Source organism: Eleginops maclovinus, chromosome 5 (assembly GCF_036324505.1).
Source record: "Eleginops maclovinus isolate JMC-PN-2008 ecotype Puerto Natales chromosome 5, JC_Emac_rtc_rv5, whole genome shotgun sequence".
NCBI classification, from domain to species: Eukaryota; Metazoa; Chordata; class Actinopteri; order Perciformes; family Eleginopidae; genus Eleginops; species Eleginops maclovinus.
The window spans coordinates 23,269,654-23,296,019 of record NC_086353.1 but is presented as its reverse complement, the minus strand read 5'-3'; the positions used below and the strand labels follow the sequence as shown (position 1 = coordinate 23,296,019).

The 26,366-nt window shown below is 38.4% G+C and overlaps 2 protein-coding genes across 2 annotated transcripts; both read right to left on the bottom strand.

The window, feature by feature from the left end:
* Positions 1–4,719: 4,719 nt before the first annotated feature.
* On the bottom strand, positions 4,720–13,084 carry LOC134865022 (stromal membrane-associated protein 1-like). Its single transcript, XM_063884404.1, has 10 exons — positions 12,800–13,084; positions 12,177–12,310; positions 11,076–11,161; positions 10,891–10,966; positions 10,714–10,776; positions 10,525–10,600; positions 8,767–8,897; positions 7,547–7,763; positions 6,645–6,982; positions 4,720–5,396 (listed from the first exon to the last, which is right to left on the bottom strand). Exons 1-10 carry the CDS (start codon positions 12,915–12,917, stop codon positions 5,262–5,264), a joined length of 1,374 nt encoding a protein of 457 aa, XP_063740474.1. The 5' UTR covers positions 12,918–13,084; the 3' UTR covers positions 4,720–5,261.
* Positions 13,085–13,292: 208 nt separating this feature from the next.
* cenpk (centromere protein K) lies at positions 13,293–18,448 on the bottom strand. The gene is made up of 10 exons (XM_063884408.1): positions 18,319–18,448; positions 17,939–18,040; positions 17,796–17,852; positions 16,270–16,333; positions 15,931–15,977; positions 15,753–15,835; positions 15,524–15,622; positions 15,234–15,369; positions 15,097–15,150; positions 13,293–13,822 (listed from the first exon to the last, which is right to left on the bottom strand). Exons 1-10 carry the CDS (start codon positions 18,319–18,321, stop codon positions 13,667–13,669), a joined length of 801 nt encoding a protein of 266 aa, XP_063740478.1. The 5' UTR covers positions 18,322–18,448; the 3' UTR covers positions 13,293–13,666.
* Between the last annotated feature and the right edge of the window lie 7,918 nt (positions 18,449–26,366).

Below are 26,366 nucleotides of genomic sequence, written 5' to 3'. Positions count from 1 at the left end.
GCGCTGGATTGTCATAGGTATCCTATTCTGGAAAGTATCCCTTTTACTGTCAGCTTTATGAATGATTGCTTAACCACCAACATAGTGGAACCTCTTAAAGAACTTGCTTCAATTTGTTGTACAACCTCTGGGCGTAATATTGAGCTGTAACCATAAACAAATCAAGTGTGAAGAGATTATATTTAATGACATATTTAATGGATAAGAGGTTCAAGTAGGAAAAAGCAAGAAGCCGACGCTGGGTGTAGTTATGTGATTTGACAAGATGAATAGCCAGACTGTCTGCACGTGTGACTGCAACAAGGATTATAAAAGGAAGCTGTGCAAAGTTGGTGCCAAGTTGGCATCAGTCCTTTCTGTGTTGTCTGACATCCAAGGCTAGCCTGAGGCTAGCAGAAAGCAAGATCAGAGAGACAAATTAAATGTTACTTGATGTCATGAAATTCTTGATAGTACAGTTTAGTTCAATTAACTGTTAAAACGTTGGATTCTCTCATATTTCAGCTTTTTATGAAAGCTGTTAAAGCAACACGGGCTTTCCTACAATGTGTGTATGCCTTGCCTTGTCCTGCATGTCAATACCAAGCCAGTAAGTTCATTTAGTGCAAAAATCTTTAGGATTGCTTTGTGCAAAGATTAACACCACTTCCAACTTCATCTGTGCGCTAAATATGGAGCTACCAACAGCTGTTTTTCACTTAGCTTTGCACTAAGAATGTAAAAAAAAAAAGGAGTTACTCTTCAGGTCACAAGCATTTTAGCACCTCAGGTTCACTTAAAGTCAAGAGTTTTTTTAATTGATTTTGGTCAGATGCCTTACATAAGGTCTGTGGTTGACACAAGCTAAAGAGCATTTATTGGTATTTTACGGATGTTGCTGACTAGTGTCCCAATGAGACTAATTCAACATGCTGAAGGCTAGTTCCCCTTTAGCTTAGCAAAGGTGATGTGAAGTCATGCAACTGTGGGATAGTTGGGTCAGCTAGTTAGATAGATGTTCACTCCTGGCAATTATGTCTTGCCAGAAAGTGAACTACAGTATGTCTTGCCAAAAGTAGATTCAGAAACATTCATTTGAATGTGTGTCTGCAGCCTTTCAATGTGGACTTTTACCATATCTCATTAAGCTTTCATATCAGTGAAGTGTTTAGTTAAGTATTAGTCAGGTCTGCAGCAGTAAAACCCTAAGCTGATCCGTATCAGGAGAATGTTGAAGTCTCTGGGTCAAAATGCCCATTAAGGGGCTGCGAGGTGAAGGAACATTCTTCACTTGACTGGTGGACTCTATTCTGGAGCAGTGTTAGGTTTGACACACACGCTGAGAGGAATGCCTAACCTCTTTGCTAAAGGTCTGAGATGCAGCATCAAACCTTGCTGTGAAAGTTTTAAACCATGCCTGAGCTCCAGCCAAGCGAAGGAACAGTTGAGAGGCAGAGAGGGGAACAACACCAAATACACTTAAGGGGCTTTGAGGCCCTGCCAAACATGAGATAGCTGTGATTTTCATCCATTTGCATTTCTTCCTGTAGTCCATTCCCACCCTAAAACACAGTTACTGACATTCAGTATCGTCTCCTGTTTCAATAACAAAATGTGGCTCTGACTGAAGTGCAGGACGACTGAAAGGTGGGAGTTTAACAGTAAGCGCTGGTTTGAGGAACCACACCCTACATACGATTGCAAAATCCTTCAGACCAGACGGGACCTACTTGGCAGTTAGTGCTTATAACAGATTAGTAAACTTCTATGTGCAATGCATGATATCATGAAAAAACAAGTTACAACAAAGAATAGGGCTGTTCCTGCTGAATTGTTCTGTGGTGACGGAAAGAGTGATCACATTCACTTTAAAAGCATCCCATGTGGTGATGGGTGTGTTCTAGAGCTATCCCAGCATGCATTGGGTGGAGAAACCCAAACCAGTATGAGTTTAAAGAAACACCTCGCTATTAAGAAACACAAAAAAAAATGTTACTACCCAGTGAAAGAACTACTGATTAAAATACTGGAAGAGTGATGTAGATTTTCCCTGCTAAACTGCTACTGGCTATAAACACCAACAGCAGCCTGACTGAGATTTTCCAAACACTGTAACTTTGTGTAAGTGTGCCCGAAAGACTCACAATAAACTTAAACAGAAGTGCATTCATTGCAGCAAAAAAAAAGAGGCAGAAGTAATAATAAACAGAATGCTCTGCATAAAGCATCTTATAAGCAATGTTAGGAAGGGGAGAAAGCTCAGCAAGTGAGATGTGATTACACATATCAGGCCAACTAACATTTCAATCTAAGTAAATACGGCCAAAATTAAAAATACAATATGTGCACTTAACAGTAAGCAGACAGCTTATTTAGATTTAGTTCATTTTGCACAGGGCAACTCCCTTTTCTTGTAAAAGTTAAAGCACTGCTGCCACCAATTGCTGGGTTCATGCACATAAAAAAATGAGCATTGCCGAGTCGAGACTGTTTGTAAAACATTGCTAAACCCAGACAAAAAGACATATGCTACACATTGTTATGGGAAAACACACACATACATTTATCATGTATTACATCAGCAAAAAAAAAAGATGCTCTCTCAAATGGTCATACATCAGCACTCACTTTCCCCAAATTGAGGATGTGGAAGTTATGGACACCCCCAGAAAATATGTGTTGACACTGAGGACAGCAAAATTATGTGTAGGTGATAATCACCAAGGGGGTTTGCGTTTTTAGTGCAATGAATTTGCACTATGTAGATGTCACTATTAAGTCGTTCATTATTTTATTTGCACAATGTCTTGCAACAATGTCAAACATAGGTGAGATAGAAATAGTTTTTTCCTCAAATTCGGGGGCAACAATGGTGGTACACTTTCCATCAAAAGAAAACAAAAAACAACGATCTAGCAACTCTGACATAAGAAGACCCTAAATGTCAATTTTTTTTAACTCTCTTCTCTACAAGCACACGTGGGACTCAGCAGAAAAACGATTCAGTTCTTTCTGACTATCTGTGCTGTCTATGCTATGGCGTGTAAGGTTGTGATCTCTAAACCTTTTAAAAGTTCTGCACATTGTGAATCTCTTCTACCCCGACTTTCCACATGTGACAATACTGCCATCTGGAGGGCAGCCATGGACTCTCCTCAGAGAAGCTACATCGTATACACTTACCACCGAGATGGATGAAATAAAACATCATAATGGAAGTATTTTATTTTTGAAGTTTTCAATAAAGCTCTTTTGGTGTTTTGCAGTGTTCCTGTTACTGTGTAGACCAGGGGTGCCGAAATTGCGACCTTGGGGCCAACTGCGGCCCTTTGTCCATTTTTAATTGGCCCTCAGCTAATTCAAAAAGTCTAATGGAATCAGGCCCAAACATGAATCTTGTGCTTCTCCTATATTGTACTTCTTAAATATATATGTACAAATATATTACAAAGTGTTGTGTGTTAATAAGCCCACTGTTCAAATACATATTGTCTATTAAAGCTGATTTTCCCACCATAACAAGCTTGAAATGGACCCTTCATATTTCCCCTTATTATAAGCAATCTGAGGCTTCTGTTTTAAGGGATAGGCTGCCAACACTTTTTGTAATCAAACAAATGAAACCGTATGGAGAGCTGTGATATAGGCTGTTTTCTTAAAGCATATTCAAATATCAAGAATCATTTACCTACATTTGAATGATGTTGCTAACTTCTAACTTAACACACGAGGCACTATACCTCACCTCTTATGAGGGGCCCAGCCCTTAGTATGTTTTTCTGTTTGTGGCCCTGAGTGACAACAGATTGGACACCCCTGGTGTAGACAGTTAAATGTTGTTTGTAAGTTGTGGTTAGTTTTTATGGTTATCTTTTGTCACATCTGGTTTGTTTACAAGAGAACGGAGGTGTTTAATACATTGTAGAGTAAACTATGGATAGTTCAATTCAGTGGGTCAGCAGAAGCCTGGATCAGGTTTTGGGAAATTTAATAAATGATAATAAATGTGACTGTGCCCCTGTAGGTATATTTTTCTATCCCTTAATTTACAGTGACTGAAGCCGAAAACTTTAATGCAGAACTTGGAACTACGACACACTGACTGCATCATCACTCGATGGTTAAGTCGGCAAAGGCTATTTTACCTCACTGTTGTAATTTCTTAGTTCCATAAAAGCCCTTCTAGGGCAAACTAGCATTCGCTATAAACACTCTGATACTTGAATCGGATAGCTGTTTTCAGTCTGTCAATGTATATTGTATCTGTCCCTACCAAATAAATGAGAAAAAATAAAAAATTATACTCCCATCCAAAATAAACCAGCACACTATTGCGAGGGTTGTAGTAGTTAACATAAACAAGAAAATAACTTACTTTACATTTGAACAGAATACCTCCTGACTGCTAACAAGTTTCAGATTTTGAAAAAAGGTTAAGGTCCTCCTTTAAAACTACTTGAATTTACAAAGAAACTTCCACTTTGAATAAAGAATCCGCAGATATAAGTTTTACTTAGGGGAGTGGGAGTAAATGACCCCTTGAGAATGTTGTATGTTTTGGGATCATTCGTTCACTGTGGAGGGATTCAAGAAAGTTTTTCAAGCTGCCATGGTGTGAGTTTATGATATAAGAATGATTACTTTTGGGGTAAAGTGCTCCTTTTACACCAAACCTCAAACGAAAAAAGTATTGTATTTCAAACCAATAAAAACGTGTAACACATTAATTACAGAAGACGCTTCAAAGCAAGTCATTTATTATCACTTTAATTTGATAGGGGAACCACAAGTACTTTAAAAGAAGGTTATACAGCGCTGTACATTTGGGAGCCGTACTGACAGACTTGATAGTCATGCCTTCTCCCGTTAAATACTATTCATTTAAATGTTCTATATTCTTATAATGATACAGTGATACAATAAAAGCTTGTGTAACTGGTCCTGCAGCTTTTCTGATATGTCGATATCATTTTTGTTGGGACTGTTATTTCCTTGTCATTTTTTTTTTCCCAAAAAAGGAAAATAAAAGTTATGATCAAAAACCATACGACAGGCAGAAACTGCCAGGCTGTACTCCTGTAGGACTCCCAATTCACTCACACAATAGAGAGAAAGAGAGACAGAGAAAGGGAGAAGGGGGAAAAAAGGAGATACAATTTTCATGTTCTGAAGGCTGGAAATGGGCATCAGTTCACTGTGAGGCGCAGAGAAGCACAAGATATATTTTGCACTTCCTGAAACCTCGACTCTCACTCTGCCCGACCGACGACTCGCTCAAAGGCTCACTTCCATAGCTGTGTGCTCAGAGTCTGGCCAGATCCGTTGGCGGCCCATCCACCCATAGCTGATGGAGGCTGAGCGAAAGCCATCTGGCCCCCCGCACCGTTCAGGGCCAACCCTGACATCTGCTGATTCACCTGGGGATGTTAGACAGATCTGTGTTAACTAGAGAATAACGTCAAGGCTGGAAACCAACGCCAAACCTGTCCTGAATCTACTTAGTAGTGTCGAGGAGTTTATTAATAAAGAGTCAAAAGCATGTAAAAGAGCTCAACTGAAGCTCCTCTAACCCCCCCCCCCCCTCACTAGACTCCCTCTGATCTGCCTTGTTGTATCCTTTCTGCCCTCAGGAAGTCAAGAATCAGTTATTGCTGCTGTAGAAGGTATCTATTCTACACCCCTGCTGTGTCCCAATTCCACACTACATATTAGGAGCATGCATTATTTACATTTCAATGAAAGTTCAGTGTACTGTTTTGCAGTTCGGAATGATCAGAAAAACAAGTTCCGGGGTGGAAAAATGTACATGAACAACTGGAAAACTGGGCTTGTATTTTCTTTGATTCTTTTTCTCTTTGTTTATAATGAAAATACAAGAAAAGCTACAAAACATCTTCTCCGTAGCATCCATGTTCACAACTCATGAACACATTGAGGTCTAAAAAAGATTTGGGATGTTTCACTTAACTTATTTTTTTACAGCAGTGTGCAGCCATTTCATTTCTTCTGTGCATCATTGTTGGGTAAAAGTGTCTACTAACTGCACTCTCTACAGTAAATACAATGTTTCCTTGCCTTTTTTGACAGTACTTGTTTTCCCACCCTTGGGATACAGCTCTCGCTTTTAAAGCCCAGCGTGTGCTGCCCCCTTGTGGCTGCTGTATGCTCTGTCCACATCCTGTTAAGTAAAGCACTTCACAATGCACTAATGTAAACACATTATCATAGCTGGATGTGGTCGCATGTGAAAGTAATCACTCCTGACACACACACATGATGGTCAGTGTGTAGGATTCAGGGGGATCTATTAGCAGGATTAGAATAGAATAGTATGTTTTTAGTAGTTTAAAGTCAACTGCGACTAAACATAAACTAACTAACTAAATTAAATGTATTTACCTTAGAATAAACCCTTTGTTATAGAGCGGGTCCTCTACACAGCGTCTACCATGTTTATAAAGAAGCCCACAAATAAACAAACTAAACCCTGCCTCTAGAAGGGCCCTTTAGTGTTTTGGTTACCTGAATGCTGTCCTGGTTCTCATGCATGCTTGGAAAGTTAATTTCAATTTCCAACCTCACCACTAGATGCCACTAAATCCCACAACCTTCCCTCTCCCCTTATGATGCATCAGTAATCAACAAAGCTTGATGACTCTTCATACCTGACCCATGTTCCACTGCGCCTGCTGCCCGGGCTGGATTGCGTACATGCCCTGAGCAGGCACCATGCCTGCAGGCAACGCACCGCCCTGTGGTCCCATCATCCTCGGCGCCATGCCCATCACGCCGCCTGCTTGCGCATTTCCCATGAAGCCATTAGGCATGGTCATCCCGACCATCATGCCCGGACTGGGCCCCATCATGGCAGCCCCGCTCTGAGCCATCATGGCGCCCATGACGGTTGTAGGCGGCATGGCAGTACCCATGCCAGGGAAGGCCTGGTAACCTCCAGCAGCCTGGACAGGAAACTGCATCTGGGAGGGGCCCATGAACATGCCGGCTGAGGGAAGAAATGCAAAACAGAGAGAGGACTATTATGCAAACAAACATGAGTTTCAAGTGTGTTTGTTAAGGAGCCTCTTAACCACGAATGAAGTTGGGAAGATCTGTGGGACGTACAACCAGTGTCTACTTGCTCCTGTTGGATCAATTCACCACAAACAGATCCCAGCTGTTTCTAGGTGAGGAAAATGTTAGCCTAACCCAGAAGTTTCCCAAGTCTGACCCTCTGGAACTCCCCTCAGACCCTTAGTTTAGGAACAACAGGCTTTAAATGTGTGAACAGGAAGTATAAAGTTGTCATGAAGGCAGTGAGTGTGGTCCACATATTATTTATTTCCTATATTTGTCTAAAGGAACAGAAGGAGCATCTTATTTATGAGTGGAGAACTGTGAACTCTTATGTTAAATAGGAAAAGTGTTGTGCAAAAGGCATTCACCGTTCTAAAAAGTTATTGAAATGTATAGTAATTATTACATTACAATAAGTAAATAATTATGTCTTGAAAATGCAAAGGAATGACTCAGCTTGTGTCTCATCATTTCTAAAGGAGTGCGTCCTCACCTGTGGGCGCCTGTTGGGACATGCTGTTGGTTCCATAAAGGGACAGGATGGAGTCCTTGGACAGCGGCTTCTTGGCCCCGTCCTCAGTCTTAGGAGTGCTGCTGCTGTCACTGAACAGGTCCAGGTCTCCCTGCCCTGACCCCGAGCTGGCTCCGCCCCCCGCTGCCACCGACGCAGGAAGTTGTGTGGGAGTGCTCGCTGCGTTACTGGAGCTCACCTGACGGGTGGAAGAGATTTGGAAAAACGTTGTGATAAAAATATGGAAGAACGGTGAAGCACTTTAGAATGCATCGGCAGCTCAAAGAAAATAGTCCCTTGTTTCCCTCCCTGGGGCTGTTCTGACAGAGCAGCTTTCAAATCATTCACAGGTTATCATCAACATATTAAATTGAATAACATTTCATTAAAGTTTACGATATCGTTGATGTATGCCATACGTCAGTCAGCTGTTTGCCTCATCTGATCGAGGACTCTCCATGTTTTTTAGATTAATTAGTATAGTGATAATGACCTGCATAATAATGCTCCAGATTTCAGATATGGCCTGTAGGTAAGCTGTTAGTCGCTGGTACAGCCATAATTAAATGCCAGAGATCTATTAATTGATTTCTCCGTTGCCAACTGTGTAGTGACAGAGCAATAACAAAGGGATGCATGTTTAATAGAATTGCAATGACCAACTAATCATGTAAGATCATGTAGTTGATGAACAGAAATATCATTTAAACTAATATTTTCATGTTGTTTTAATAGTTTTTTTAAGCAAAATTTGAAAATATGTTGTGTTTCGGCCTCTCAAATGTGAAGACTTCCTGTGTTTTCCATTATGACAAACTAAATATCTGAGTTATGGATGGACAGAACATTTAAAAAACCTCACCTTAGAGTTTCATTTAGAGATTACGTTTTAATGACTGATTTATCCAAATAGTATGAACAAATGAATCATTATGAATGTTAATTAGCTGCAGCCTTATTTAAATGTTTTGCCAAATGATTGCTCCTGTAATCTTCTGTCTGGCTGCCTCTACTGTCTCTCTGTATCCGTGTTGCCGTCTTGTGGGCTGTTAAAGCTGCTAGTGATCATTTGATTTTTATTTTCCACTGCGCACTTAATTTAAGTTTTACCACCAGACAACTAAGACTGTCAAGCCCTCGTAAACAATATCAAGAAATAAATCATTTGCTATCCGGGCGGAAGAACTCTTCGTGGAGTTTACCTGAGGAAAGGGAGCTGCGGATGAGGAGGCGGGGAGAGGGTTGGATACCATCGGGCCGAATATATCCAAGTCATTGTTGTTCTGGCTTGTGCTTATGCTACCATTGTTAGTTGCTGCAGCTGTTGGTATGTCTGCGACAGAAAAGGTGAAAAAAACCAAACTGGTTTTACCGGTGGACACAAGCGCACACAGTAGATAGAGAAAAACCACAGTTTGTTTTCACACCACGCAGCACCCAATATTCTACCTGAATTCACTGAGAACTTATGAAAAATCTAAAATAAATAACCTGTATACAATGTGTAATAGCTGAGAGAAGGTGTGTCAAACAAACAGACCTTATGTTTGCTAACGTAACAATATGTGTTGTATTTATTTAACTGCGCCGCCCTCCCACAGAAAGCATGACGGTTAGCTTACCAGTATGGGCCACAAAACTAAAGTAAATAAAGCAAATAATGCAATGAGTATCATAAATTCTTCATCCTACTTTAAACTGTAAATCAAATTGCTATCATGAAGTAATCATGCACAGTACCCTGAAGTACCCAAATAAAGTCACTTATAGAGTTATTCCATTGACAAAAAATAACAAACAATAACAATAACCTGTAGTAACACCGCACTACTTCACCATGAGTCACCACACACACCTAATAACTGCCATTTGAAAACTGAAAGAGCTCCATTAATGCTAGCCGGAGGAAAATATTTTGCATATGGTTAGAATACATCTGCGGTGAGCCACTGTGATCCGGTTATGCCTCCTGTCATGATGAGTCTAACTGTACTTCTTCATCTACCCAGCATTTACAGTTAATCCATTATGTGATAAACACTGGTTGCCCTACAACACGCCCTACATGTGTTTATTTATTAAATAATTGCTGGAAAACACCCTGGAATAAGGACTTTCCTATTTGACAGCATTACAAAGTCAGCAATTTGTAGAACATTTTCATGCACAAAAACAACCAATTTAATCAACCATTTTTTCCTTGTAATATTTAAGGCTGATTTTCAAAAGTGAAAGGCACCCAAACTAGATGCAGATGTAAAAAAACAAGAAGTTACATGTCGGTCGTCTGTGACTGAGTCAGCAGCATTAGCACTTCCTCTGACTTCCTCACTAAAGAGTCTAGCAGTATCTCCTTTTTGCAACGTTTTCAAATCAACTTTAATAAACAAGCAGAGTTCTGAAACGGATGTCAGAGCAGCTCAGAGATGGTTAGTCTGCTGCTTGTCAGAGGAGAGTACAGTCACAGTACACAGCTACTAAAAACTGAAAGAAAGAGCAGCAATGAAACTTTCTCTCAAACTGGCTTCTTGATTATTACCCAGCCAGCCTACAGTGACAACAGACACGGTCATGGTGGAAGTCTCTGCCTTCAACAACCACAATATCTTGGTTGAGTGCCGTTATGCCCTGCTGTGAGGTGGAATGAAAAGTTAGATGATCACAGCAATAACCTGCCGAGAGTAACAGGCAACTCAATAAATATATATATATAGTCAGATTAAGTACATAGTAAATATAACAAATGTAATATTACACGGCACCTTGAGCCTGTATAACCTCTAAATCCCGGCTCAATGAGTTTACAGTGATTCAGTTGTTTATTAGATCTGCCGAACTGGCAATAAAAGAAAAACAATTACAAGCTGAAACCTCTTTTAGCCTGATTCCATTAATATCTCGCTCAGTCAGCACATTTCAGACGTTTTTTTATCTTCCAGTAACACACAAGAGATACTCACCAAGTCCTAGTAGGTTCACAGATGGTTCTGAAGTCTTAGCAGGGCTGATTTTGGGGACTGGCCTGGGCTCGTCACCCTTTAGAAGGAATGGAGTAGTGATAAGAAAAAGAACAAGTAAAGCAAACACAATTTGATGCTGAATATCATGTTTCCACCCCTCTACTCACAAATAAGGTGTGATAAACGTACCTTACTGTAAGATGACACCTTGCTTCCTCTGTCCGGCTCTTTCTCTTTCTTAGCATCTTTTGGCTAGGATAAAAAAAAACTCAAAATGAACAACAGGAAAACATATTAAACAAATAGTCTGTAAAAGTGTATTTGCTATTTTAAAAAAAAGGCAGGTACATAGAGTTTAACACATACACTGCTTCCATTTGTCACATTCTTGCTGTAGTATTTCTTCTTCTCATATTTATCCCTGATGAAGAATTCCACTGCTCTGAGGTCAGAGTTAAGAGAACAATCGGCAACAAGCAAGACAAATATGAATATTTTTGGTATAAGCAGGAGGTCATGTTTAAGTTTGGTGTGCTCATAGTGAAGGATACTGGTCTGTTTGAGGTCTTCTGAAGCTTTCTGGAAGGTTGGCCTCATAAAGCTGCCTGGCATTGGTGTTACCCATATCCTGTATACTCTGAAAAAAGGAAGGACAGATGGGTAAATAGAAAACAAATGCTGCTCATATATGCATGGCGCTCCATCGATTTGACACATTATGGGTTATCATGACTGCATTTCAAACTTGGGCTTGGGAGTTTGACCAAGACCCAGTGAGGCGCAGCAGGCTTTGAAGAAAATCTTCCGAGTTGCAAAACGGACACAAAAAGTGTCTGGGAGGTTTAAGTCAAACGCTAGTACGCTTGCTTGCTCTACAGGCCCTACAAATGCGGAAGACCTGGGTAATTTTATATTGGTAAGTGGAGCCATTTTGGCCTCATGCACCACCGAACAGGTTTCCAATGCAGTCTCCAGTTCTCTTTGTACATAAATGAGTAAGACAGGTGGACATATGCAAAGCAGGCTGAGAGGAAGACTGGGGTACAGGTGGAAAGAGTCTCAAAGTTGGATTTAATTCACTTGGAAAACAGCTCATGAAACATTTCACTCACTTTTGTATTGAAAAGTTGCATTAATTAGAAACTTTTCAGACTGTATTTTTAGTTTTAATAATGACTTGGATGCTCATGTAAGCAGTCATTTTCAAGCTGAAACTGTTAATTATGGTAACTTGCAAATTATAATTTCTTTCAATGTTTATTATGGGAAGTCTTTGATCCAGAACATTAGAATTTGGATCCATACTAGAGGCTAAAAGTCAGGATCTCTCACACACATTGACTATTCTTTTTCTCATCTGTGTCTCGCATGTCGTCAACTTTTTGAGAGTGAAGGGATGATTATTGAGAGAGCCTCCTTATAATGGAAATGTAGAGTATTAACACGGATCTGAGGCCCTGAAATGGAAAGGCTGGCTGCCAAAAGAGAACAGATGTGCCAAGGTAAAGGGATAATGAAATCTATCCTTACTTCCTATACAACAAAGGGTTTGAAATAATGTCTTACCAAAGAGACTTTGCATGATTAATAATATTCATATAATACAAGACCACTTCTTCTGTAATTAAGTACACACAGGATAAAAACAGTACCTGGATTTGTTCTGCTGTCCATTGGTCCAGATTGACTGATTTGACTCTGGATATGTGTACTCCCAGATTCCTGTGGATGCCAGCACACCGGATGCAGATAAATACTCCCAGATTCCAGGATGCCCATCTTGGACCTGATTTAAAAAATATATATTGTGAATTAAATATGGATAGATGTCTGCAGAAACCATAGATTGTTTTCAGAGAAACCTGAAGAACACCTAAGCATGCACGATCTTGTAGTCTTCAAGACACAAAAGCAGGCTCTGCATTCTTTAACAATGACATAACATGAGAACGAGTGAGGTTCCTGATGGGGATCTGACAGTCTGTTAAAAACGCTAGTAAAATTCAAGAGAGCAGGAGGCGGAGAGGGAGAGGAACTGTGGCCGGTGAGCTTATGTACATTTAGAGAAGTTAGCTTGCTAGTTAGCCACATAGTTTAGCTGCAGGGAAGATATGTCAGCTGACTAGCCTTAGCCGGTTGAACAGTAGCGGGTTAGCTCAGCCAAGCTAACTAGCGAAGATGCTACATTATTACTCAGCGTTAGCGGCTGTTTTTAAGTGGAAATGTTAACTCTGTTTAGTGTAATGGAAAAAAATCGACAATGTGTAAGTCGCACCTTTCGCCTCGCAGTCGGCGCAGTACTTGTTGTCTTCCTCTCGCAGCATTTTGGACAGGATGGCCTGGTGCTGCTCGTTGAGTTTTTGGGCCTTTTCTCTCTCCGAGCGGGTCGCCATGTTCCCGACAACTGTTGGACCTCCTTTGTTAAAATAACTTTACTTTAATCAGTCGTCTATCGAAATACGTGTATGATAAAATACCATAATCAGAGGGATGAACACCTCCGAGTGGGATATGAAAACACCCGGAACCGGAATCCCCTCTCCGCCCACAGGAATCCTAAAGCTGACGGGGCGGATGCACCTGATTGGACGACAGCTCTGACGTAGTGTGACGCACAAAGTTTCTAACGGAGTTTTACATATTCCTAAAATAAAATGAGTTATATACAATCCAACGTGTCCCATTAATCATTTTGACTATCAAGCTGCCTGCATGAAAACATAATAAAACAAATATTTGAATTTGTTTTTCTACTTCAACACCACAACTGCAGTTACCAATTTTATTGTACAATAACATATATACATATCAAAATACACATTCAATACACTATTAAGGCATTTGGAAGCTTCAGTTGGTCACCAAGAAATCTAAATGAAACTGAATTTCAAGACATGACTACAAACATACATTACTTAGCAATGGCAAGGTTTAATAATCAATATAAGCTCAGGAAGTAACTTTACTTGAAATTGAGTGTTTTTTCTAATACATTTAAATAGTTTAAACATATTCGGTGTGATATTTTATAGAAACCCATGGTTGGTCTGTACAAAGTAAAAAGGTTCTTTGAAAAATACTGAGGTAAAGCCTTCCTGTCGAACACTAGTAGATAAGTGGTGCTTAAGAATGCACCACTGCCTTAAAAAAATGTTTCCAGGCGGATCTTGAAGTTATTCTCTTGGTGCCGCACCGCAATGCCATAACGCAGCATCAACTCTATGTACGGGGGCCAGAATGTGTTTTCTATGGTTATATAGGGATCGTGTGGTGTGGACAGGGCCTTGTTCATGAGCAGCTGTGGGGTTACAGAAGACAGAGCAACATAGGGTTAGGTAATGTGGCCATGTGAGTCAACTTGTATAGGCATTTACACAGACAGTTCAATTTATATAGGTTTGTTTGTTTGTATGTATATGTTGACAACAAACATCTCACAAAGAGATTTGACGTGACAATAGTTATGTCCCACTTAAATACAGGATGTTTATGTGCACATGGTATCTGCCATGGCCACCAGGAAAGCTGTTCTGTTAAATACAATTTGGGTTTGAAAATAAAACATTGAAAATTATGAATATGACAATTTCACCTTGAAGTGTGAAGCACTGAGCGTTTGCAGAATGTACTGCTGTTGACCACGAAGTAGTCTTGAAACTTAGCCCCAATTGTTTAAAAATTCTCAACTCTGCAGCCAAAATGTCAGATGATGACATAAATCAATAAAACCAAAGATGTTTTTCTGCAGCATTTCAGAAGGATAGACTTCATGATAGATTAGTAATGGTAACGTTTTTTCACTTAACTCCAACCGCTAGCTTTGTTGCTGTTAACAGGACAATTATTTAATAGTTTTTTTCTGTATGCTGTTCTCTATTCTTATTCTATATCTTAGAAGTTTTGTTTCTTATAAGATTAATCATATTTAATGTGAAGCACTTCACATTGATATTGTCTGCTTTCATTTGAAGTAAGGGGACATCACATTATTTGGTCAACAAGGCTTATAATGTAATGATTTAAAACCAGTGGTGTAAAGTAACTAAGTACATTTACTATACTTAAGTACTATTTTGAGGTACTTTTACTTTACTTAAGTATTTCCATTTTCTGCTACTTTATACTTCTAATCCACTTTAATTCAGAGGTAAATGGTGTACTTTTACTCCACTTGATTTTTTTAATCCCTTTACTTACTTTACAGATTTGGATTAATGATGGTAAATATAATCAACCCTTAAATCAGACTTTAGTTCACCTGGAGTAAATTCAGCAGCTACCCTGCAGTATACAGAGCCATTAAAACTAGCTGCACCTTTACCAGCTCTGAGAACACTTTAATGATCAATAATTATAAAACATATCAGAGATATTATTCTCAAATGGACCAATCAAACAATGAGTACTTTTGATACTTTAAGTATATTGTGATGCAATTTTTTTTCTACTTTTACTTGAGTAACATTTGAATGCAGGAATGTTACTGTAACGGAGTATTCCTACACTCTGGTACTTCTACTATTACTTAAGTACAATATCTGAATACTTCTCCCACCTCTGTTTAAAACCCACCTCGAGAATTTCATTGAATGAAATCATGTCTTCATCAAACTCCTGGGCATTGCTCTGAAAATGAAAAACAAAAAGATGGTAAGTTGCAGTAGAGCAGTCACGGAACAGGCCATTTACAAGCTACAAGAACACTGCACCTTCGTCTTCTTGTTAGTGCTGGACGCATTCTGAGGGAGAGGGAAGTGCTTCTCCAGAACATCCCCCAGACACTCCATCAAGCTTTCCTGGTAGGTTTTCATTTTCTGGATTTTAGCTTTGGTGTCCAGCAATACACTGTAGAATGCATGTTGACACACACATGTTTTGTAGAATTACTTTCCTCTTTTCATATTGCTGCTACTATTCACAGGGTGGGCTGCTCTCCAGTAGCAACACACCTCAACACTTGAACCCTTCTTGTTTAGTTTGTCTTTTCCCCAACACTCACTTGAACTTTGATGCCTCTCCCTTTTCCGTTTTCATCCGCTCCAAATGGTTTTTGGAAGCTATCAGCGCCTGTTGCTTCTCCTCCAACCACTTCTGTTCACTAAAAAATATAGACTTTTATAAGTATACACAGAGGAAAACAAGTGAAAGGTCTCTGAAAGGTCATATTTGAGCATTTACAGTATTTTCCACAAAACAATGTCTGAACTTTACACGTAAAGTTTACACACAGTTCCTTTGTTTCTCTCAGCTTGTCTCTCTTTGCTTCCTGGCAACAAACAACCATCTCAAGTTCAGAGCACAGTTTGAGCATCTGTGGAAAACAAAAAGGAACAATTAGTTGCATTGATGTAGCATTTAAATAAGACTTTCCAGTATTCTTTAATGTTGTAACATATCAAGACGTACCTCCTCCTTTCCAGCTTTGAGTAAAACTTCTGAGTTTGATGCCAACACTAGATGTAGCAAAAATAATTAAGTACATGTTAAAACATTAGAAACAGCCGGGAAACAATTTCAATTAGATTTCAAAGCCTGGAATCACAATTTGATAAATTCTGATATTAAATCTTGATTGAACTAATGTGTTTCGCACCAATTTCACAGCAGGCTAAACCATTTTGTGAATTGACAGTAAACTGTAACTGAGGCATAGAACTGTGGCACTAATTTGTTATATTTATGCTTTGCAAATGCATATATTACATTATGTTCAAGCTTTTATCCCAGTGTGAATGGAGGACTTACATTTAGGCTCTACTGTCAGCCACTGCTTTAGTTCTGCTTCCGTTGCCATCAGTCGATTAACTGCCTGTTGAAAATGAATATTTTGCATTGCAGAGAAACAAAAGAACACTCTTATTTATCAAGCAGGATTAAGTTGTGTTATTTGCATATAATAATTTTACACATTTGAATAAAAAAACAAATATAGTATACAAAAATACTTGTTTTGCTCTTTGGGGACATATTAACCTGAATTTAGCACATCTGTAGCGACGGGTTAGGAAGAGTCTAGTTTTAAAAGGTGAGTGACTGGTTAGGATAAACTCTGTCCAGTGAAGATGAGCTACAGGTCAAAGTGAGGTATGTGTGTGAAGAACTGAGCTTGAAATTATACATCAGTTGTTAACATTTATAAACACACTGATGGCTTGTTGTTGCGATCTGAAGCCATTACGGGATGCTGCTTTGACAAAACTCTCCAATTTTCTGCATTATTATCATTATCCATCCATCTTCTCCCGCTTTTCCGTCAGGGTCGCGGAGGTAACAGCTCCAGCAGAGAGTCCCAAACTTCTCTTTCCCTGGCCACATCAACCAGCTCTGACTGGGGGATTCCAAGGCGCTCCCAGGCCAGCGAAGAGATATAATCCCTCCACCTGGTCCTAGGTCTACCCCTCGGTCTCTACCCAGCTGGACGTGCCTGGAAGACCTCCCTAGGGAGCTATTTTGAACTAATATTAGCAATTAAAAAAATTATTATCATATGTGTACAGCTTGTTTTCACATTGATGTACTACAAAGTACTACAACTTGAAATTATACAATTTATGAGGCATCACTCTGCTCTTCAAAATACCTCTGCAGTTCCTTACATTTTATTCAATCTTTTTTTTAATATTATACATTTTGCTTCAATGTTTTAAAGGTTTATCATTGATGTCAGACAGGCATTGTTTGATGAACATTTATCAAAGCTGTTTTTCCCTGTACTGCATAATTATGTTACATATAAGTTACATTACATAACCAGTTAGGAAGTCTTTACTGCCTGTTTAGGCCTTTGGTGTACATTATGATTATGATAAAGGGTTATCTTAATATTACATTTTAAAGTCAATGTAAGGGATTTTCAAGTTTGCAAGAAAAAAATGTTGTCTAGGTCATACAATTGATACTTTTGATACGGAAAATCTGTTATACCAACTACAAGGTGTTTCATGTTATATGTGTTAACTTAACTTGAGTGGTCCAATGTTTTGGAACTTTGTATATTCTACCTCACAACAATTATGAGGTAAATAGTGTACTTTAACTCCACTACATTTATTTAGTACCTTTGGTATTACTAGTATACATTTATTGAGGCCAATACGTTTGTACTTTTACTTGAGTAACATTTAAGACTTTTACTGTAACAGAGTATCCATAAACTCTGGTACTTTCACTTTGATTTAAGAAGATCTGAGTACTTCTCCCACCGCTTTGTTACGTTGGGACTTCTGTATATAAAGTGTTAAGTAAAGAACAAGCATGAACAGTCATCTCACGTGGTCTGGAGGATTCCCACATGAGTCTTGTTCAGACAGTACGATGTCATTCTGAAGCTGCAACACAGAGACACAGACTGCAGTTTGTACCTCTTCTGCACTTTCTGGCACAGAGTATAAAGGACAGCCTGGTGAGACATTACCTTCGCCAGCTTGGTGAACTGGTCCTCACACAGGTCTATGAGCTCATTGAGAGCGGCCTCTGACCGGGCTTCTGCCGCCGCCCCACCTGACTCCACCTCGGCCTAAACACGGGAACATAAAGAGGACACAAAGGTATCACTTTTTATGGTGTTTTATGTATGAACAATAAGTTCAGCACGGAACAAGAAGGCAGATTCAGTGCATGGTTGATGTTTGTTAGCTGTAGGATATGTTTTACTCCCGATGCATTCACGGGAAGTTGACATTAGCTAGTATAAGTTCGCAGGGCCGATATTTTTTTTTAAATGAATGTAAACACTTTACATTGTCGTTTACATATCTGCACTCCAAGAGTTAATCAAAGGACGTGTCGACTCACCATAACGTGTAAATTTCTCAGTTGTATCTCCAAGATACGGACAAAAACAACACAAGCTCCTTTTTTCAAAATACCGCCAACGCTGATGACGTCAAGTCTTCGTCAGAGGGGAGTGCCGAGGAGCGCTGCTGCTGCGTCGGGCTGCGCATGTACAGTTTCTTTATTTAGTATTAGGAAAAACACAAAAGCAGAGAAGCTTCAGGTAAGCAGACGGAAAGCACAAAGGTTCAAGGCAAGATACATCCAAAAGCACAGACTGAGAGAGGATTCAAACAGGGTTTTGCGTGTTTAGATTTTTCACCATATATTTCCATTGATTTAAAGCTTGTTGGCAATTTTCTCAAGGTACAAATGGATGGGTATGTCGAAGTAGCCTTTTCAGTTACTTCTATCCATGTGCTTTTCGGTGGGAGATATAGCACCTTTTAATACACTGCATCTAATAAACAGACTGTATGATTTATCCCCACTACCTTTATGTGACAGCAGCAGCCTTTAAATCTCAAGAATCAACCTACAACAAAAGACCAAATTCTAAATGTACTGTAATTCATTCATACATTGTAACACTCTGAAAGGGGGAAACAGGCCTTTATTCCTTTTCTGTACTGTTTTATTACATTTTAGTTTACCACCTCTCCCTTTTTGTGTTTTAAATGCAGGGCTTTTATTTTTAAGTAATTTCAGGTAGCATACTTCTTCTAACAAAGGGATTTAAATTCAACATTCAAAATGCAAAATAATACATGTAGGTGAGTACATTATTTTGAAATGCTTTCCCATACTTCCAATTTATTACACACACAAAAAAATAACTCATTGGATGAACTCAATTCAATTGTGGGCAGGATTTCCATCCAATAAATATTCGTAGCCCCAACTGAAACTAAGAACATCCATGCAATAAAATTTAATCGAGTTAGTCCAACTCATTTTTATCAAATACAGCTGAAATACAATTATTACGTTAACTAAATTAAATGAATTTATATTTGTCCAACTCAAAATAATATAATTAATTGGTAAAGAAATATGGTAAAATACAAACTCATGAGACAAAACCTAGTTGAGATATTTTTATTGAAAATAATTGTTATATAACAATTACACCTTGAGGTGGATAGCCAATCCTCAATTCAACATGAATATTAGTATACACATCTCAATATGATCTTAACTAGATGTAAAAATATAATAATAATAATAATATAGTAATTATTTTTTTAAAGGACAATTTAAGAGTGGTGCAAATAAAATAAAATATTTTAGTGCCACAAACAACAAAGACACTATAAAAGGTGGAGGCTTTGCACTGCTCTCCAAACAGGGAATGGTTTAAAACTTAACTTTCCAAAAAGGAAACTAGACCATACACTTGTTCACATGTTCACCTCAAACAGCTTGATTTTCAGCTGCTGTATTTTTATATTGAGCGTGTGCCCATCCAAATTCATGACTACCTTCTGTAGGAATTCAAAGGTATACTTCAGGTTGTCCGGGAAGCTGAGATCAAGGGCATAAATGAGCCCAAAGAGCATGATGAGTCCCACAATGACACTGCCTACATTTTCCATGACTTTAATGCCTTCGATAACAATTCCCAGATCCTCTGGCTCGCCATCCCCGCTTCGGATTGTGTAAATCCCCATCACTGTGTTGGCAATGTCCCTCTCTGCATCCTCAGCGGCCTGAAACAACACAAACACACATATGTTAAGTCAAAAACTGAACACATGTTTAAAAAAGTGTTCAAGTAAAGGAAAATTCAAACTTTACAGACACCATTGACATTTTATCTTGAATGTCTGTATCGTCTGATAAAGCAAACAGTGTGGGTGTGCTTCAGTGAGTAGAGTAACTGCGTCTGCCGCAACTTTAAAGTCAGAGGGGGGAGGGGGCTAAGCTCTCCTCTGTGAGGATCTGCCACTGAAGGGGGCGCGCGCATGCTGCAGGACTTCCGCCCCATGTAGTGGGTGTCTGCAGGATCAGTACATGAAATAAATCATTCAATGTTCTTCGGAGCCCGTTTATATTTATTACTTTGTTATACTGCTGCTACTCCGTTCACTTCCAGAAAAGTACTATGGGTCGCTCAACTTCCCTTTCACTCACTCTACACATGCACGTGCCACACACGTATCCCCCGTCTCTGTCTTAAACGTACAAGTTTTAAAGCACGTTAAACCGTGTGCTACTGTTATTAACATTTTCACTTTATAAATTATCTCCTGCCTCTTAAGCTTTATTACTTGACAGGAGTGGCTTCATCTGTCTTCTCCTGCCTGCCTGCATTAAGGCCAGGAGAGGTGGACATACCTGCAGAGCATTATGATAGAAAATGGCGGCAAAAGAAGCGAACTAGCAAGCTAGCTATCTTACTAGCTTGCTTGTTTAGACCCAACATAAGGTGGTTTCAAATATTCTTGTCGATATTATGAAAAGGCATGGAGGAACAGACAGCACACTTGGAAACAGAAAAAAGAAATACTTACCGAAGAATAGACTTTCCACAACCAGTTTCCACAGTCAGTGTCAGACAAAGACAATTGGCGGTAAATGACAGAATGGATGTTGTGCATGTGCGAAGGGGCGGTCCCCAAATGAAAACAATTTATTTTGAGTTGCACTGTCCTAAATATATTTAATAAGTGAACTGATTAGTGTAATTTGTGTTACACTAATTAACTATACTTAGGTTTATTTCTTATATTAAAATAAATAAAGCGAACATTTTTTTATTGTGTCAAGTCTAAGAAGGGCTTGAATCGTTTTTTTGAGTGCATAACTGTGTATTTGGTAGATTTTACAGGTAGCATGTAAGGGTTCAATAGATGTGCAGGTGCAGGAGGTGCCATTACACTTCCATATTTTTGGGTCATTTTTATACAGTAGGAAGGAAACTGAGAACATATTACTTTCATGAACATGGCATTAACACTGTCCCTCCAATAAGACATTTATACTGACAAGAAGAGAGATAACAAGTGTGCAACAAGAACCAAGATCTTACCCATTAAATCAGTTTTCAGAACAAATGTGTAAGACTGACATTACCATGAAAGCAGTAGAATCTGAGACAGCATGTCAAAGCTGAAGAAACAGTGGGTCTTTCTCCTCTTTTTGATTGGGTTTTTGTCCTTTTTTTCTTCGGTAATCCCAACCATTTCCGTTACAATTAATTATCAAATAACTCATGCAACCTACATTTTTCTTTCATTATATATGTGCAAATTTGATTTAAAAAAAGAAAGTGCCGGAAGAGGCAATTGTATAGAAAACTCGAAGTCAATACAAACAATAGCATAGATTCAATAATAATGTCTTAGAACAGCATATACTAAAAACATACATAAAATAACGTGGTGTGAACAAAAGTGTGAATATAAAAAGCAGGTGTCACACAGTTTTCTGATGATTTTTCAAACAATCCATAGAGGGACAATATGTTGTAATCAGAATCAAGTTTATTGCCAAGTACATTTACAAAGAATTTGCTTTGGCGTCTGATGGTGCAAACATAAACAATCTAAGAAAATAAGTGGTAAGAATATGTCTAAAATATAAAGATAATAAAAATACTTATTTTAAAGAAACTGTTTAGCATTACAAAATATAGTGTATATATAAAGACAAATATTTACACCAAATTTAAATATACAAGGAATATAATAAACCTATAGATACTCAACCTATTTGTTGTGGTGCAAATAAATGAAATGAGCATTTAATATTTAGTAAGATTTGTTATTTTGTTAAAACTCTTTATGTGAACCAATAAGAAATGACCCAAATGCAAATAGTTTTGTTTTTAATTAATAGAGTAAGCGGTAAACTTAAAAAGAAATAAAACACAAAACCATGATTTAACTCAAGATGATTCAATAACCATTACAGCCTCTAGCCCTACATGTTTAAAGAACCATATGTTAGTGGACTAATTGGCGTTATAATCTTTTTCCTTTCTGTCTTTCAGATTCAGAGAGACAGAAAGGAAAACCAAATTGTTCTCAAAGCGTTTTATGACCACAACTCAGTGTTACTTAGTTTAGTATACTTCACGTTTTAAAATACACACACACACACACACACACACACACACACACACACACACACACACACACACACACACACACACACACACACACACACACACACACACACACACACACACACACACACACACACACACAGCATGGCTGGTTATACTCAGTGTGGTGCGTTCACTGCCCTGTGACCACCAGCAGGTGTCTCTGCTCCTCTCTCTCCTCTCTGCCCTAGCAGCTGAATGCAGTTTAAAGCTCTCCACATCTGCAGTCAGTTTTACCCTTCCTTTCTGTTTGCTTTTTTAACTTTAGTTTTTATTAAGACTTTAATCCCACTGTTTCAGTATGTTCTGGTCTCACACAAGGTTTAAACAATGCAACCATCAGGATTGGGAGAGCTTTCAGATGACTTCCTTTAGGGATTGGTGCATTTCAATTTATTTATTCCATCAAATGTTAACGTTTTGGTTTTACATGCCACTAAGAAATAAAGCATGTATTTTGAAAGTTTACCATCATATGGACAACATTTTAGCTTCTTTATTTATATAATAAAAGTAATTTCATTATCTGAATGCTTGTATCTACTGCCATAACTTTAGGATTACTTTGAATTTCGTTTACATTTTTAAGTTAAATCCTTAGCTCATAATGCTGGTGGAGTTTTGACCTTTTTATTTTATTCAGCTCAAGATTATGTCATCAGCAATGCAGAAACATATTTCAAGAAACATTTAAAAACACTTAAATCATTTATGTTTTAGACACAGTGGTCATAAATAATGAATATCTAACTGCACACTGTTTACTGCAGACTTTGTTTACCTTCCTATGTCTCACAATGCTTAATTAAAAACAGTTTAAACATGAATAACCCCATTGTTTATAACTCTGTAGTATTTATTGATAAGTGATATGCTGTCTGCCACTGAAACATTGATGAAGCTGAACTTCCGAATCAAGTGGTTCGTAGACTGTGTATTTAATTGCCTTTTCTTTAAATCGATGAGAGTACAACAGGGTCCAAAATACTATGTCTGCATCTCTTCTTCTCTCATTTACATAATATATGAGACAGACAAGCACAAAGGTTTGCTGTTGCTTGTTATGTTGAACTTGGTTGCAGTGAAACTGGATAAACAATATAGTCCAATGGTGAGGCTTACTCTTTCTGACTGCTTGGTGTTAATGCAGTGGGAGTGCAGCAGCAGCAGCAGCAGGGAGAATATATTTACTGATTTTTCCCTGCTATATGTTTTCAAGCTCAACCCCTTAAATTCACATAGCCTGGATTATTTGAATGATCAACTAGAATTTGATTAATATGCAAATTTCCGAGCAAACTGTTCCATTTGAGCCTTCAGCGCAGCCTAATTAATCAACAGTTAAAGGAAATTAATACATACATCAATTCTGTCAGGAACATGCTTAGTTCAATCGCCCGTAAAATTGAAGTTTGAAGTATTAACTGGCTCCACAGGAAGGCTATGATTAAAACTCTACAATTCAGGCTATCCAGGCAAATATAAAGTCATTTACAGATCCTCCCTTTTTTATATACATATTCAATAAGAATAATTATGATAATACAATAATAAATATACGTTGATGGATGCTGATTGTTGTTTTTTTTGAGAAGACAAACTGGAGATTTGAAAGCCTGTCACTCGACCAGTGTTTGAAATATTCATTCACACTTTGCACCTGAGACTGTTTTTCCACAAGGTGCAAATAATCATAAAATAGAGAGCGAAGAATAGAAAGGGAGGGGGTGAAAAAAGGGGAGGGGAAGGGATGAAAGAGAGAGGGCTGTACTATTGTTTCAGTAGGGACTCATGCATCAAACTTCAATTTTCCGGACGATTGAAGTAGTGATTTTTTCCATCTTGAAGTGAAATACTGAAATACACTTAAGACCTCCAGATTAATTACCACGAAGTGGTCCCACAGACTGTAGTATTACTTATCGCCGGGCCCGCCTGACAAGGCCTCATAAAATAAGCAAGTGAAATCCATAAACTTAGCCTGCCTTAACACTCTCTCCCTTCATAAATATGCTTGATTCAGAATAGGCTGCAACACACACACACACACACACACACACACACACACACACACACACACACACACACACACACACACACACACACACACACACACACACACACACACACACACACACACACACACGCACACACACAGTGTTGTGATATACAGCTAGAAAGGATTAGTTTTTAGAAATGAGTTTTAAATCGACGTGTTCTTATTTGCAAGTCAATTTACAAAATAATTGAATTCAATTTTTCTTATTTAGGGTTAGCATGCCTTCCATTAACTAAACAATATTATAATAAATATGAATTAAATGAAACACTTTATGCCCCTTTTTAGCATTTCTGAGCAGTATTACACTTATTATAGTATATGAATTATAACATAATGCAGTAGCAAGATATAGGGCTTATTTACTGTGTTAATTAAAAGGCAGTTTTTTATTCATAATTCTAAATCTTCTTATGAAAATATTTTTATACTAAAACCTTCTCTTTTTTAAACTATATTTTAATTTATTTTAACCAGCAGCCTCCACTTTTGTGTGGATGTATTGTTAAACAATCCATTAATTACACTATCTAAAAACACTAATTTCAGTTACATACAACTTCATTATAATGTTTCAAACCATTTATTAAATGTGGCTTATAAATTCTAAATAGGGGGATTTTTTTTTACTCTAGGACTAATTTGCCTTTAGATAATTTACAAAAGCTTCAACTAAGTACTTACAGGTCTATAAACGTATTCAGGTTATCCTGAATTTAAAGTTTACAAAAAAGCAAACACTATAAAACAAGTCACAAGAAGACAGGCCTACTTATCATTTCTTTACACAAAGAGAGTTAAAGGGGAGAAAAGCCTTTTGAGCTCCACTCTTTCTCACATCACCATGTTTTCAGCTTCATTAAACTCCTTAAAGACAAAAGAAATAAAGAAGAAGAAAAAAAAGAGATGAGAAGAAAACAAACAAAGGAGTCCCCTAACCAGACTTTGGCATCTAATGTCACAGTCTCAAGTCTTTATGGATGCCTACTTAACATTAAAAGCCCTTCCAACAAAATCCATTTCTTGTTTAGAAAACGTTTCTTGGACAGAAGTCAAACATATTATTCCAGAGCTAAAAAGAGACGAGAGACAAGCGGCTCACAAAAAAGGGGCAGTTTCATTGTAATTCATTGACTTGTTCAAAACGCCAGGCAAAGAAAAGGGCTAGACATTAATAGCCGCAGATGCCCTCATGAAGGGAGAGTCTATGTAGGCATTATGGCCTTTGTTCGCGCCCAGTTAAACTGTTTAAAAGGAGGGTTAACTCAATCCATCAAATTGTCTGAAATTGTGAGGAAATTTCAAAAACCATATGGCCTCCAAACGTTTGCGTCCTTTTTGTGCGGTGGGACACACTTGTCTCAGTATTGCTGCCTGCGGGGGACCGGCCCTGCTCCTTTGTGGCTCGTCCCACCAGGGAACGCTGCTCATTTGTCCCCACTTTTCATGCTTTACGCTCAAAATTACGGCCCAGTCCCGCAGAACAAAAAAGGTCTATAAAAGGCCCGAGAGAAACTGGCCCAAAACTTTGTGTTTTTGTGGCATCCTCGTCTTTTTTCCCCCCCGGCACCAGATTTGTGTTTCTCACATAAATTTTTGCCACGAATGGAGAAACACGTCTAAGGGTCAAGAAGCCACGATACGCATTTAGGGTGTGAAAGGAGATGCGAGATTCCGGGCCACAAAATGTTTAGAGCATCCTAGTAGAAAAGGACACAAAGGGACAGAATAGTTCAGAATAATAACTCTAAACAGGCCGCTTTTGATAGGCTAACACGCCCATTTCTGGCAAGGAGAGCGTGTTTCTAAAATGATTTGTTTTGTCCTCACTAAAAAGAAAAAAAGGCTGTTATATTCATGATAAAAAAATCTCGATATTAATTCAAGAATTGCAACATAAAA